The sequence below is a fragment of the Vanacampus margaritifer genome, chromosome 2, assembly GCF_051991255.1.
Source record: "Vanacampus margaritifer isolate UIUO_Vmar chromosome 2, RoL_Vmar_1.0, whole genome shotgun sequence".
NCBI classification, from domain to species: Eukaryota; Metazoa; Chordata; class Actinopteri; order Syngnathiformes; family Syngnathidae; genus Vanacampus; species Vanacampus margaritifer.
In genome coordinates this window covers 54,387,991-54,401,683 of record NC_135433.1, presented here as the reverse complement: position 1 = coordinate 54,401,683, position 13,693 = coordinate 54,387,991, and the positions used below count along the sequence as shown (strand labels likewise).

General features: G+C 36.2%; 1 protein-coding gene across 2 annotated transcripts in view; it reads left to right on the top strand.

Moving 5' to 3' along the window:
• Positions 1-562: 562 nt before the first annotated feature.
• abat (4-aminobutyrate aminotransferase) overlaps positions 563-13,693 on the top strand; it is a 32,747-nt gene continuing 19,616 nt past the window's right edge. The window contains exons 1-2 of one of the 2 annotated variants that reach the window (XM_077557257.1): positions 563-871; positions 8,364-8,500. In XM_077557257.1, the coding sequence (XP_077413383.1) occupies positions 8,431-8,500 (70 nt within the window). In that variant the 5' untranslated portion in view covers positions 563-871; positions 8,364-8,430. Of the gene's footprint in view, positions 872-8,358; positions 8,501-13,693 lie in introns of both variants that reach the window. The other variant, XM_077557256.1, reaches the window with a different exon arrangement.

Sequence of the window (13,693 nt, the reverse complement as noted above, 5' to 3'; positions counted from 1 at the left end):
ACCCAGCTTGATATGATTTCAGATTATTGATTTTTGTGTTTTGTTATTATTTATCATTTTACTTGTATAATTCGAGAGAGGGATTTTTTTATTTAGTAATTTCTCATTATTATTTCTTTGCACACTTTTTCTTCTATTTTTTGTTATTATTTGTCATTAGAAAGCTTGATAATTATAAATAAAATATTGAGGGGAAAAGTATGTTTAGATAGAACATAATGTTTTTTGCATATTATTAAAATTAATAGTAGAGGTTTAAAATGAATGAATACTGGGGGGAATCAACACAGGTATATAGGTTTTCTTTTATCTTAATTTTAATCTCTTTTTTCTTTCAACACTGCTCGAGACATTTGTATTTTTTTACATTAAATGTATATTTTTCCAACTTCATCGATGGGCCACCAAAACATATTGAATGCATTTGCTTAGACTGACGAAACAAACCACATTACGTAATCCCTCTTTTGGGTTTTAAGCAGAAAAGTTGTTTGCGAATCCAGCGACCACTAGAGGGCCACGATGGATGTGAAATGCAAAGTGGGAAAGCAGCCAATCATATGCGGGTCTACTGGGGGACAACTCTTCATGGGGGCAAACGACGGACGTATCTCGGCACCATATGAAGCAATCATCAACACGCATTTGAAACGGCGTAATACAGAACTATTTTCTCCAGAACAGCCTGCAACGGAGGGGCACAAGTTTGTCAACCCGACTGCTAGGACGGAACCACAAAGACGAGAACGCAAGAAGCCCCTTCTCTTCTTCCCGAAGCGAGCGAGTAGCGCGGCGGCTGACGAGACTGCTCGCTGCAGCTGAGCACTTTTCAGCACCGACGTTCATCCCCGATCCAGTCGTCCGATCATCGGTAAGTGTTGGAACCGTGCATGCTCTGATAGGTCTGCGGCGACATCGTGCTGCAGCAGCCCTGCGGTGTGTGTGCGTGTGTGTGTGTGTGTGTCACGCCTCCGAGCCGAGACTGAGCAGGTGACTGCAGCGAGCGTCCATGACAGAAAGTACAGCAGCAGATGATGCGCAGCCTGCAGAATCACGTAACCTATTGGAAGAAGCTTGGCAACTGACCGATATTCGCTACTCATTCATAACACCTCATGTGTGAGCCAGTCAGATCCAGTTGGAACCAGATTTTAATGAGGACCAGGAACAGTTAAAAAAAAAAAATCGCAACTTAAAAACAAGTTGAAAAAGCATTACTCTTCACACACTTTATATGACAGTAAACCTTTGGATCCACGTTTGAATGGGATATTTTGCATGCACCTGAATAGCTACCTGAGTATTAGTTACACTTGTTATGTTGCTGGTAAGTTGGCATTCGATCTCAACTTAAATTTTAAGCATTAGCCAATAATTGATCTATTCGGTACATTATTTGCGTTCCAGGCCATAATGTCTTTATGTTATGTAAAATTTAGCTGGACACAAAGAAAATATTTTATATTTGGGGTTCTGGAGTGCAAAATCATTCCCTCTTGATATTGATAGATAGCCATTATTACATCATAACATCTTAGCTTTACATTATACACGTATACCTTGGCATCCTTGCAAAACCATTAAGAGGCAGCAGCCCACAGCTCTGCTGTTGGATGACACCACGCTGCAGCCCGGGTTACACAACAGTCCACTTGTCAATGCACTTTCAGGTCAAAGGACAGCCTGCTGATTTGATCGGCCCTGGCCAATACAGTAATAAGCTTCTGTACTGTATGCATAATCCCGAGTCACAAGTGCATCTGCACTTTACCCAATGTATTTAAATACTTTTTTTTAAATTGATGTAGTGCTGTCACTATCGAATATTTTTAGAAACGATTAATCTATTGATTATTCAAGCAATTTATCGACTAGTCAAATTCATTTCAATTTTGCATTAATGTGTATTACAAAAACTTTTCTTTTCCCTTGATTACATTTTATTAATCAGTGATTGGTGTTTATTTTGTACTTGAATTGATGTTGTACTATGTTTCGGTCTTTGTTTTCCAAAGTAAAAACAGATATTTGCAAATGTCTTATTTTGATTAAACACGTTGGATAATCAGTCTTCTTTCATGAAGGACAACAAAAATCAGTGAGCAACTCCTGTTGATTTGCTGAAATCAGAGGATTTGGACAGTTCTAAATAAACAAATGGCTCCAAACGATTATTTGATTATTAGAATAGTTGTTGATTAATTTAATAATCGATTACTTGTTGATTAATCGGTTAATTTTGACAGCTCTAAATTGATGCAGATGATTGATGTCTTCAGCTGGGTAGTGATAGACCAATATTTTTTTCAAGGCCAATGCCGATACCGACTATTAGTAGCCCGCTAACCGATATTTCAAGCCAATATTCATATGCAGTTAAAGAGAAAATATTAGGTGTCAAAATAAAATAAAATAAATATTAAACAGATAAAGATTTTATAGCTTTGTTTATTTTATTTTTTTTTTAATTGCAGGGAGCTTCCAGGGTCATCATCATGTGTTAAGCTAAATTAAAAACTAAGCAAGTAAATAGTTCCCTAAAGTTTTATCAAATTCAAACATAATTCCCTAATTTTATTTAATTTTTAATTTTTAAAAATAAAAAGTGTTGGGAGTTCCCAGTGTCAGCATCATTGTGTAAATTTAAAAAATCCATAAATGAAAACTGAGCGACAAATGCATGCGAATGTAGCTATTTTGGGATTTCGTTTTAAAAGATCTTCGCAGACAGTGAAAAATTGTGTAAATATGTTTGAAATGTCTTTGCGGCAAGTAAAACTGTATGTGAGCATCTTACAAATCCTGATGAAAACCATCAATTCACTACATTCGCAAGCATTCACCGCTTAGTGAGATACCAACTTTATCGGCCTTCAGATTCGTACAAAGGCCGATGACGATATTTGTCATACTGCCAAATATCAGCACCGACAATCGGCCTGGCCGATAATTGGTCTATCCCTACAGCTGTGTATAAATGTTGATAAAATACAAATATGTCATCCATTTGTGAAGTAATGTGTAACTTGTGGGATGTTATTGGCAGGATACTTGCCGCAGTAAGTAACTTGAGCAAAGCAAAAATAAACATGGCCATTTTTAGGTTTGTTGTTTTGCCACAGACTATGGGTGCTGTAATATTGCTAACTTTATTGGATGTTAGGGATGAGAGTTTGTCCTTAATCATTTTATAGAGTAGTCATTCCTTTTATAAAGGTTTGTCACTTTTAGCATACGGTGTTCAGAAAATGTATTCATTACAAAGTTTGGGTGTTTACATTGTAAGAGGTAAGCCATGTCTCTGTGTAAATCAACCTGAATAATGCCAGCAAGTTCTGGTATGCAAATAATATAACCACAAAGTTGTAGGTATTTATGAATCCCTTTTCGTGTGGTTTGAGTTACATTCAATTCAGCCCTGCATTAGCAAGCTTCTTCTCCCCCTTGTGCCTCCAACCAAATGACAGTACATAGTTCAAGAGGAAATGATAGTCCAGCAATGGTTTCAACAATTAAACATTAACTGTCTTAGCAAAACAAACACAAAAATAACGGAAGCAGCGGCAGAGCCTGAGGTCAACTTCTTCACATTGGAACACAGTGCCAACTAAAATGCTAAAATGAAAATGAGTGAAGCTACCTAGCAGACCATGTTGAGGACTGAGATGAGGGCCACTCAAGTGTCCACCAGCTAAAAATATTTTGTGCCAGGTGGTGAAGTCGCAGCAATCCAAAGTGGTAATGACTTTCCAAAAGATAGCTGAATACATTTTTTCATGGCAGGTTGCCTTGGAGTGAAATCTTTTATGCTTCCATTACCTTCACGATCAAGATAAAAAAAAAAAAATCCATTCAATGGACTGGGCCCCAAATCCAAGCAGGGAATTTGAGATGGGGATGCCCCAGGTGCGTGTGAACCTTTTTGGTTCCTCCTGCTGTGCAGCAAGGCCCCAAATACTAACCATTACCAATGAGCAGTGACACTGATTTGAGGTCTTATCATCTTTCAGGTATAAAGTGAGTCGCTCGGATGAGTCAGCAGTGGCTTTGTTGACATTTCCAGGCTGGTTCAAACCTCAAAATGTTTTTGTGTGTGTAGTAGCCAGCACCCCCTCCCCAAATTAAATCAAAATTTAAACATTTATTTTTCCTTGACACAACATTTGAGGTTTTGAATTACAACATTTTTGCTTTCCATTCTTAACAGCAGGAGAACAATGCAAGAACATACAGTAAATATAACAATAAAATTAAAATTAAATTAAAAAAATAATAATAATAAAAATTAAATTAAAAAAATAAAAATGATTACAATTAAGATAAGCTTTGGCTTCTCTCTCTCTTTCTGTTTATTTTTATTGTACTTGTTCGATATCAATTTAGATCAAATGAAATCAAGCCTTAATGAGTTTCAAGTCAATCGGATAAGGTTAGTTTTTCACAGTTTAAATTCAAAAGTGATTTTGTTTACCTTTCAGTAACATTTCAGCAACTGCATTGGCACATTCCTTTTTGACTGAAATGTCGCTGAATGCTCGTTTGCATTGCAGTTGACTTATCTTTCCAGTTCAGGCCAGCGGGTTCATTGGATATGGTTGAAGATGCCTTCCGTTTGGATGTGATGCTTAATATTGCTAAAGCCACAACCTCAATATAATGCCACACGACAGCTTCTGGAAGAGTAGAAAAGTGCATCCATTCATTTGTAAAAACTCTCTTTTCTGAGTCAGCTTTTGGAAAGTTTGGAGGAAGCCAAACCATGTCACATCCTGATAATCTCTTCCGGTAATAACAGTACGATTGGCTCATTATGGTCATGTGATCAGGAAAAGAGGTACCATAGTGCTGAGTTTAACTGCGTATACCGTCAGTGGCATATGTGTATGTGTGTGTGTGTGTGTGTGGGGGGGTGGGGGGGTGGGGGGGCACACGATGCACCGTCCACCATTTGCAGATGCCCATTATAAAGGAATTCAGGCGTAGTTTAAAAACAAACAAACTTGCCTGCATTTCCCCATCGCCAAGCCGCCCCTATAAAAAGGCAAAATGAAGACGGATTCATTCTTGATTTCAACTTTACTCGTCATACACGGACGGCAGCTAGAGCGACAACACTTCCTGATCCCCTATCAGCTGACTAACATTAACCAATCAGAAGGTAAATGCAAGTGAATGACGGAGAACAGCAAATTCGACACATCAACTTAGCTACTTGTACAAAAAAAGCCAAAATGTATGAATGTGTAAATAATAATTCTGGAAACATAAACATACAAGTAAATATACATTTTAACAAATGAACTTAAATGCTTAATCCTCAGTGCGCGTACCTTCGCAAAGAGCGAGGCGTCTTTGTCGCTGGCCGTACCCAACGCTTCAAACATCATATGGTTAATCTCTGCTAAAGCAACTGCTATGTTCTTATTTGGAAACCCGACTGAAAAGTATTGGCACAAACATCCGAATAGTACGCTAATTGTATTTCTCGTACGTTTTTTTGTTTTTTTTTCACCCAAATTTGTGTGTTTTTTTTTGGAATATTAACCCCCCACTCTGAGAAAAAAATAAATAAACATATATATATATATATATATATATATATATATATATATAGATATAGATATAGATATAGATATAGATATATATATATATGTGTGTGTGTGTGTGTGTGTGTGTGTGTGTGTCCCCCTAATTTGTACGACACCTCCCACCACTGACTGACTGACTGGGTCACATTTCCCTATGAAAGTGAAATATGCAGTCCGGCTAGACATGAGATTTAATCAAGCGAGATGTGACAGTTAATTACTGTGCCGTTAGCGCCGAGCCATTTGATTTATTTCCTCTCCAGCAGATTGCCTTGCTCCACATAACAATTTTCTTCCTGTATTCAACACAAGTGTGGAGACTAGTGGATGTTTTGGATTAGACAGCTCAGGCAAACAAACCATTTGCTCAAGTTCAAAGTCTGAAGTGTCATTTTCAAAAACACCTCAAACAACTTTCCAACATCATGAGTCAAGTGAGTTCCCAACTCCAATATTACATCAGCCATCCTTGATCTTACAATTCTGGCTTATTCCAGTTCCAACTTGTTACTAGCGTGACACTTTGGTTTTTGGCACAACTCCCCACTACATATCAAATGAGCAAAATAAATAACTCCATTTAAAAGACTACCTTTTTGATGCGCCTTTATTACTGATTTTATTGGATCAGATTGCCTTCTTTTTAGTGTGAGGCTTTGCGCTGCAGCACTTGAAAGGCGCTAAAGGAATAAAGTTTGTTCATGATCTTATTTTCTTGTCCTCCATCCCTTTCCTGCACACACCAAAACATTGCTCCCCGGAAGCATATGAAGATGCAGTCTTGTGTAACACTGGTGAAACCAGTTCCATCCAGTCCACGAGGTGTTGCCAAGTAACCGGCTGTGTGATGTGCGCGATAATCGGGGTGTCCACTGTGTGAAAGCAGAAAGCTGGAGTTTTCCCCATTTTGTGGCCACTATTACATAAGGCTGCAGGAAACGAGAGAGAACAGAGACTCATTTTCTTATCTTAGTTGAATTGGAATTTGGAATGCAAACCAGCTTTTCTTGGTCTTCTCAGTGTCACAGGCACTTGGGGCTCCACCCAGCAAAAACTAATTTGTGTTAACGCTGTTCACAGTTACAAATAAAACACAAATCAAGCCAAATTCAAGTGATAGAAAACAGGATGGATTTTGTAGATAACCTAATGCATGACAAAGTTCATATTTGAGAAATATGTTTAAAATACATCCTCCGGCAGGCATTTAGAATTTCTTGTTTTCAAGAAAATGGTTTCTGATTGGACTCACTTTTTGTCTGTCCTACTTCCTAAGTGTATATTTCCGGGGAACATTTCTTTTTTTGGGGGGGGTTCCAGAAGCATGGCAACATATGTGCTTTATCAGAAGAGTTCCTCTTTTCATACGTTAAGCATATAATGTCTCGGGATAGACTAGTTATCGGTCGGGCAGCTTTTCAGCGCCAATATTCAGTATTTCGACCTCCTATCGGCATTGGCCTTTTTGAAGTATCATATGGCCGATAATAGATCAATTTAAAACTGTGTTAACTTCAGGAAACCATTTATTTAAATTAGGGCTGGGCGATATGGCCAAAAAATAATATCTAAATTTATTTCAGTCATTCTGGACAGTTACGATTTTAATCGAAGTAATAAATCCAACAAACATTCATTCAAAGGTTTTATTTATTAAAAAAATACATCCTGTGCAAAGTGTTCAGACAAAAATAAGCATTCAGCACTGAACTAAAGCTAGCATTAACATAGCATTTATCATCTACTGATGCCATCACACCACAACAGGTAAGCTATTTTTATTGTTTAAATACTGTAAATGTAAAAAACATAAATAGAAATTAAAATAGGATTTTTCTGCTTTTGGAGCTTAAGAACAGATTAATTGCATTGACATTATTACCTATGAGAAGAAATGTTTTGGAGGTTGAACAATTCGGACTTTGAACACTTTGCAGGAACGAATTATGTTCAAACTCCGACGTACCACTGTAATTAATAATACATTTATAATATTTCTGTTTACCTCAATTTCACGATTTAGCTGATTTGATTTTTAAAATGATTATGAATTGAATTAATTCGATTTCTTGCCCAGCCCTGATTTAAATTTTCTGTTAACTTTAAAAGCTACTGACCCTGGGAACTCTCTGCACATTCTGTTTTTGTTTGAAATTAAAGCTAAGTAAAAGTTTACCATTTCAGATATATTGAAATTTTGGAAAACTTGATTTACTTGTGTAAGTTTTTATTTAACCTTTTAGGGCATGCTAATAACCCTTAGAAGTCCCAGAATTTGTTTTGCTAAAAAAAAAAAAAAAATCTATTGATTAAGATTAAAAAAGAAAAGAAAAACTACAATAATTTGCAAATCTTAAAAGTCGTTGCAGTCCTGTGAAAAATAATGATGTCCTTTTTTGAAAAAACTTTTTTTTGAACAATTTTGGGATGTTTGCATTCAGTTTCATCCCATAAACGTAAAAATGTATATTTAAAAAAGACAAAAATGGACATAAGTGTTTTTCACAGGACAGTGGACAATATGCTTAAAAATATTAGACAAAGGTAAGAGTTGGAGTTTGTACTTTTTAAAATGTTGATGGTTATTGGCCCCCTTGACTACTAATAATCGGCATCAGCCCCGCAAAAAAACATATCGGTCTATCTCTATTGATATCACGTTGGTCAAGTGACTGAATTGAGATGTTGTTGGATGAAGCCGGTTGCCAAATTGAATCCATATATGCTCATGTCCTTCACTCCTTCTCTCCCTCCCTCTCCCAAAACCAAGCCCAGGTGACTTGGTCGGAGAAGATAGATAAGGGCAGCTGCTGCCTCTCTCCGATTTTGTCTGACTCCTGTCATGGCATCCTCTGTGATCAGCCGTCATCTTGTGCTGTCACTCCACAAAAATCTACGCCTCAGTGTTTCAGGTAAGACCATTGTCCTCTTCAACACATACCAATAACTTCTTTGTCACAGAAAGTCCTACTCTGTATTCATTGGATAATTCAGATTTGTATCCATCATTGTTTTATGGACTATACTGCAGGTTTCCGTCAAGAATTTTTCCCTGTACAGCAACTTCATTTGATAAATGAAACCAACATCATGAGTAGTCATGCTATTTAAATAACATTTGAACTCTTTGTGAGCAAAGAAAAAAATAACAATAGCCAAATGACAACTTTAAATGTAATATTATATCATATGGATACGCTGTTTCATGGTAATTTAATAATAATAATAATAATAGTATTTTTTGTCAAGTCAGAAGTATTAAAAATAAATCCATCCATCCATTTTCCAAACCGCTGAATCAATGTACTCTAATAATTGACTAGTTTTGAGATTTTGAATGTCCAATTGATTCTTATTTCAGTAAGTGCTGTAGGAAGCAAATGAAATGAGATATTTCTGTTTGCAATCAAATCTAACCAAGTGACTGTGCAAATGTCAAATCTTGGTGTGGACACAATTAAAAAGGTTGGAGAGGTTATGTAATCTTTGTAATGTTTGACTCAGCAGAATTAAGGACTGCAAAAGATAAACAATGTGTAGGAGAAGTTTGTTGTTCCAAAAACTATTGACCCTTTGAAAGAGTTCAATTGATTTTTGGACCTTGGACTTACTGTATTGAATAGGATTAGCTAACTATGAATGAAAAGTGCTCATGAGCAAGAAGATAATATTGCAAAGTAATACCAAAGCCAGCCAGTGTTTTCAGTTTTGTGGATAACAGTCTAGAAACTCTCTCAAAGATGAGAAATCCATTTAGTAACTATTTTACCAATATTTTAACAATTATTACCTCAGTTGCTCTGACTAATTATATGAAAGTCCGACTGTATTAACTTTGACATGCAGTAAAGTAGGGAGAACTTGAAAATAAAACAAATATAATAATATAATATTTAAAAAATTCTATTAAACTGCTACTCCCATGTGATACCTGTTGTTTGAACAGGGAACACGTTTTCTCGGTTGCGATGACCCCAAAAAAACCCAACTAGGCTTCTTTTTTTTTCTTCTTTTTTTTCCTGGAGAGCTCAGTATTGTTCATTCGGTAATTTTACCGATTTAACATGTCATCATCATTGCTCTCTTTTTATTTTATTTTTTTATTTTTATAATTTTTTATTTTATTTTATTTTATTTTTTGTTTGTTTGTTTTTATTCGATTTGACATCATCATTGCTCTCCTTTTTAAAAAAATAAAAAATAATAAAAAAAAATTATTATTAAAAAAATGTTTTTTTTCTCATTTTTCTTTCTTTTTTTTAATATATATACATATATATACATATACACACATATATAAATTATATATATATATATATATATATATACACTTTTTTGTGTATGTGGGTGAGAATGTGTATGTGCGTGTGTGTGTGTGCGTGCGTGCGAGCGTGTGTGTATTCATCAGTTCACCTAAAGCCCATTAAAAAAAATCCCATACTAATAATATAATATAATAATAAATTGCCAAATGCAGAAACATCAATGTAAGTTATCACGATGTGGTGGCTCTCGCTAACAGACAGAATTAAGTAACCAGAATTAGGTTAAAAAATTCTATATACGTAGACCATGTTTCTATAAATTTTGATATTTGTTTTTTATTTGAGGCAGATATTTTTTCCATTAAAATGTGATTTATGAGGAGGTTAGACCATTGGTCGATATTCAGAGTTTGTTTATTTTTCCAGTTAACAAGAATTGTTTTTTTAGCGATAGTAATGGCTACAAGTGTAGATTGAAATTGTTTATGTGGTAAGTCAGTTGTTGTTAGGTCACCTAGCAAACACAAGTTTGGAGATAAAGGTATCCTACAGTCCAAAATAGCGGAAAGTTTTTCTAAGACTTTAGTCCAGAAATACATAACCGGAGTACATAACCATAAAGCATGAACATAAGTGTCTGTAGTGTTTTATAAACATTGGAGACAAATGTCGGAGTCTGAGAGTCCCATTTTCTTCATCATATATTGAGTAATGTATGTTCTGTGAATAATTTTATATTGGATAAGTTGTAAATTTGTGTGTTTTGTCATTTTAAATGCGTTTTCACAAACTTGAATCCAAAAGTCAGATTCCGGTGCTATTGACAAGTCTGTCTCCCATTTCGAGATGGGTAAAGACATTTTATCAGTATATGAAATTAGCTTATATATTTTTGAAAGTTTTTTTGTTGTTGTAGTCCAACAACTGGAACCAGTTAGCCGTAGGTTTAAATGGAATCATTGAGAAAAAATAGTTTATTTTGGGTAAAACTTTCATTTTAATGGTGGCTATTCGCCCTATTAGAGAAATAGGAAGATTATTCCAGCGCTCCGAGTCACTATAAATCAATTTTTCTTTTTTATGTGGGTGAGTATGTGTGTGTGTGTGTGTGTGTGTGTGTGTGTGTGTGTGTGTGTGTGTGTGTGTGTGTGTGCGTGCGTGTGTGTGCGTGCGTGTGAGTGTGTATTCATTAGTTCACCTAAAACCTATTAAAAATCCCATACCGTTCACCTCAACCGAATACTTCAGAATCCAGCGAGAGTCGTGAGATTGTCAGGAGACCCGAGGAAGGATCAAAGAAAAGAAAGGAAAGTGAAATCCAGTACCGACCAGACATTACCTACTACCCACCGGGTTACCAACCAGAATCTTTCACCAACCCCAGAAACATCAAAATTCCAACAAATTAGGGAGACCTTAAGAGACTAAAGGAGAGACTGAGGAAAGGAAGGAAGGACAGAAGAAGCAGAGTGAGATCCACAGACACCAGCCTCCACCGATTCAACGACCAGAGGAAGAAGCAGATTGTGTCTGAGTTTCGATAGATGCTGGTGTGGTGGATCTGGCATGCATGAAAACCTCCACCAAAGAGGGGAACCGTCGACCCCTGCCAGGACAGAGCAAGCGCAACCCCCGGGCCCCGCAACTATGCTGAAGGCTGACACAGTCACTTAAGTGACTGCTTCTCATCAGGAGAAAATGTGCAATTAAATGTTAGTCAACAGCTTCACTAACAAGAGTTTACTTTGGTGAAATCCTATTGTCCATTCACGAAATGTATTTTCTCATTTTGGTTTGTAAGTTTTGGCAGGCTGTACATTTTGAGATTTATTTTGCACATGTATAAAATGGTGTCAAATTTCTCGATCTTGGTGAGTTGATTTTGGTGCAAAACTATACAGATAGTATTCACTGATGTCACGGGATCCTTATTGATGAATGTCACACCCAGCTTCTTTTAACGTTACTTGTGTACGAAAGATGTATGAGGAAGAGTTAGCTCAACATTCATTGCTGCCAAAACACGGACATTCTTGCGTCTTCTGTACTGTCGGATTTTATTGGTTGCTATGTGCATTTATCAATTGTGATTTTGAGGTGAAGAATCTCGGGTTATTTTTAAACCAAGTAGTTAGTTCCCCCAAACGTGCTAGCTACTAGCGCTAGCATGTTACAAAGAAAACAACAGCAACAACATCGTTGATTCAGCACTTATTTTCGTACACTTTAACAACAATTTCAACTTTTGTGCTACTGGGAAAGGAAAATAGAGACCTTAAGGAGGGCATTTGGAGAGATCTCAAAATCGGACATCTTGACCACAAATCTATTTTTAGCCAGAGCTAGCCACGGCTAGCAGCTCACATACTGTATATCACGATCGCATTATGGTAAAAGCATTTTTAACATCTCACAATGACACTTACCTGTGTGGCCCCTGAACTACAATTACTAAGTATATTACTTTTAACACGATGGATATAATGCATTGTAATGTAAAACAGGTCAATTACCGTAAAAAATCCAGTGAATAATACACATTTTTTTCCCCAAAAAGATGATGCCAAATCATACCAAATGGGAGTATTATTCACGGGGGTTAATATGAAACAAAAAATGTTCACTTTTTTTTAGATGTTCACCAGTACATAGGCAGGATCTAGGATTTGTATAAAAAAAAAAAAAGAAAAGAAAAAAAAAAGGTGTACTCTCATTCTAACATGTTATTTAATCAAATAAAATTTTATACAAATTTGTATAATATAACATTATTCTCATTACTCACCGTGCCGCTGTATTAAGCCTGTCACCCTGTTGTAGTGACGTTGTCGAAGGATCACAGACGAGTCAGTGAACTCTGTTTATTGACGACAAAATAAGCTGCTGTATGGTATATAGCAGACAACAAATACGTCATGAAGAGCACTAGAGCTGTCAAAATGAATTGATTAATCAAAAAGTAATTGATTATTAAATAAATCGACAACTATTTTAATAATCGAGTAATCGTTTAGAGCCATTTTTTTATTTTAAATTGTCCAAATCCTCAGATTTCAGCATATCAACAGTAATTGTTCACTGACTTCTGTAGTCCATCATGAAATAAGACTGATTATCTTCTGTGTTTAATCAAAATAAGACATTTGCATACATCTGTTTTTACTTTGGAAAACAATGGCCAAACCAATAACATACAACAACAACTCCCCTTTTTTAAATCACTATAAACATACAAAGTACAAAATAAACACCAATCAGGTGGAAAATGCTTTTGTAATACACTCTAATGCAAAATTACAATGAATCCAATTAGTCGATTAATAGATTAAATAATCAATAGATTCCAAATAGATTCCAAAAATATTCGATAGTGCCAGCACTAAAGAGCACACACAGTTAGCGTACTAGTCCGGTGTTGTGTTGATGTAGGGCACGTACCGCTTCACTGTGACCATCTGAAAACTTTGGTTTTCAGGAAACAAGGCTTCGCAAAACAAAACAAAAAAATACTTGCATCCTACAACTGATAGTTGCATGGAGAAACAAAAGAAAGCAAGTACTGTTCTTACTCACGTCGTTCGGTAGTTGACTCGAGGTGCGTTCATCGACCACTCACACAGTAGGACATCTCAGACGTTAGTAGGCTAATGCACGTGTACGAGTACAGAGAATTTGAGTCTCGCAGGCGGACAGGTCATGTCTTATGCCACACGTGTATACATGTACACTTGCCTTTTGCATACTTTAACTCATTCACTCCCAGCCATTTTCAATCAAGCAACCACCCTTCGCTCCCGGCTGTTTTACTGGATTTTGACTGATTTTGCAAGGTCCACAGAA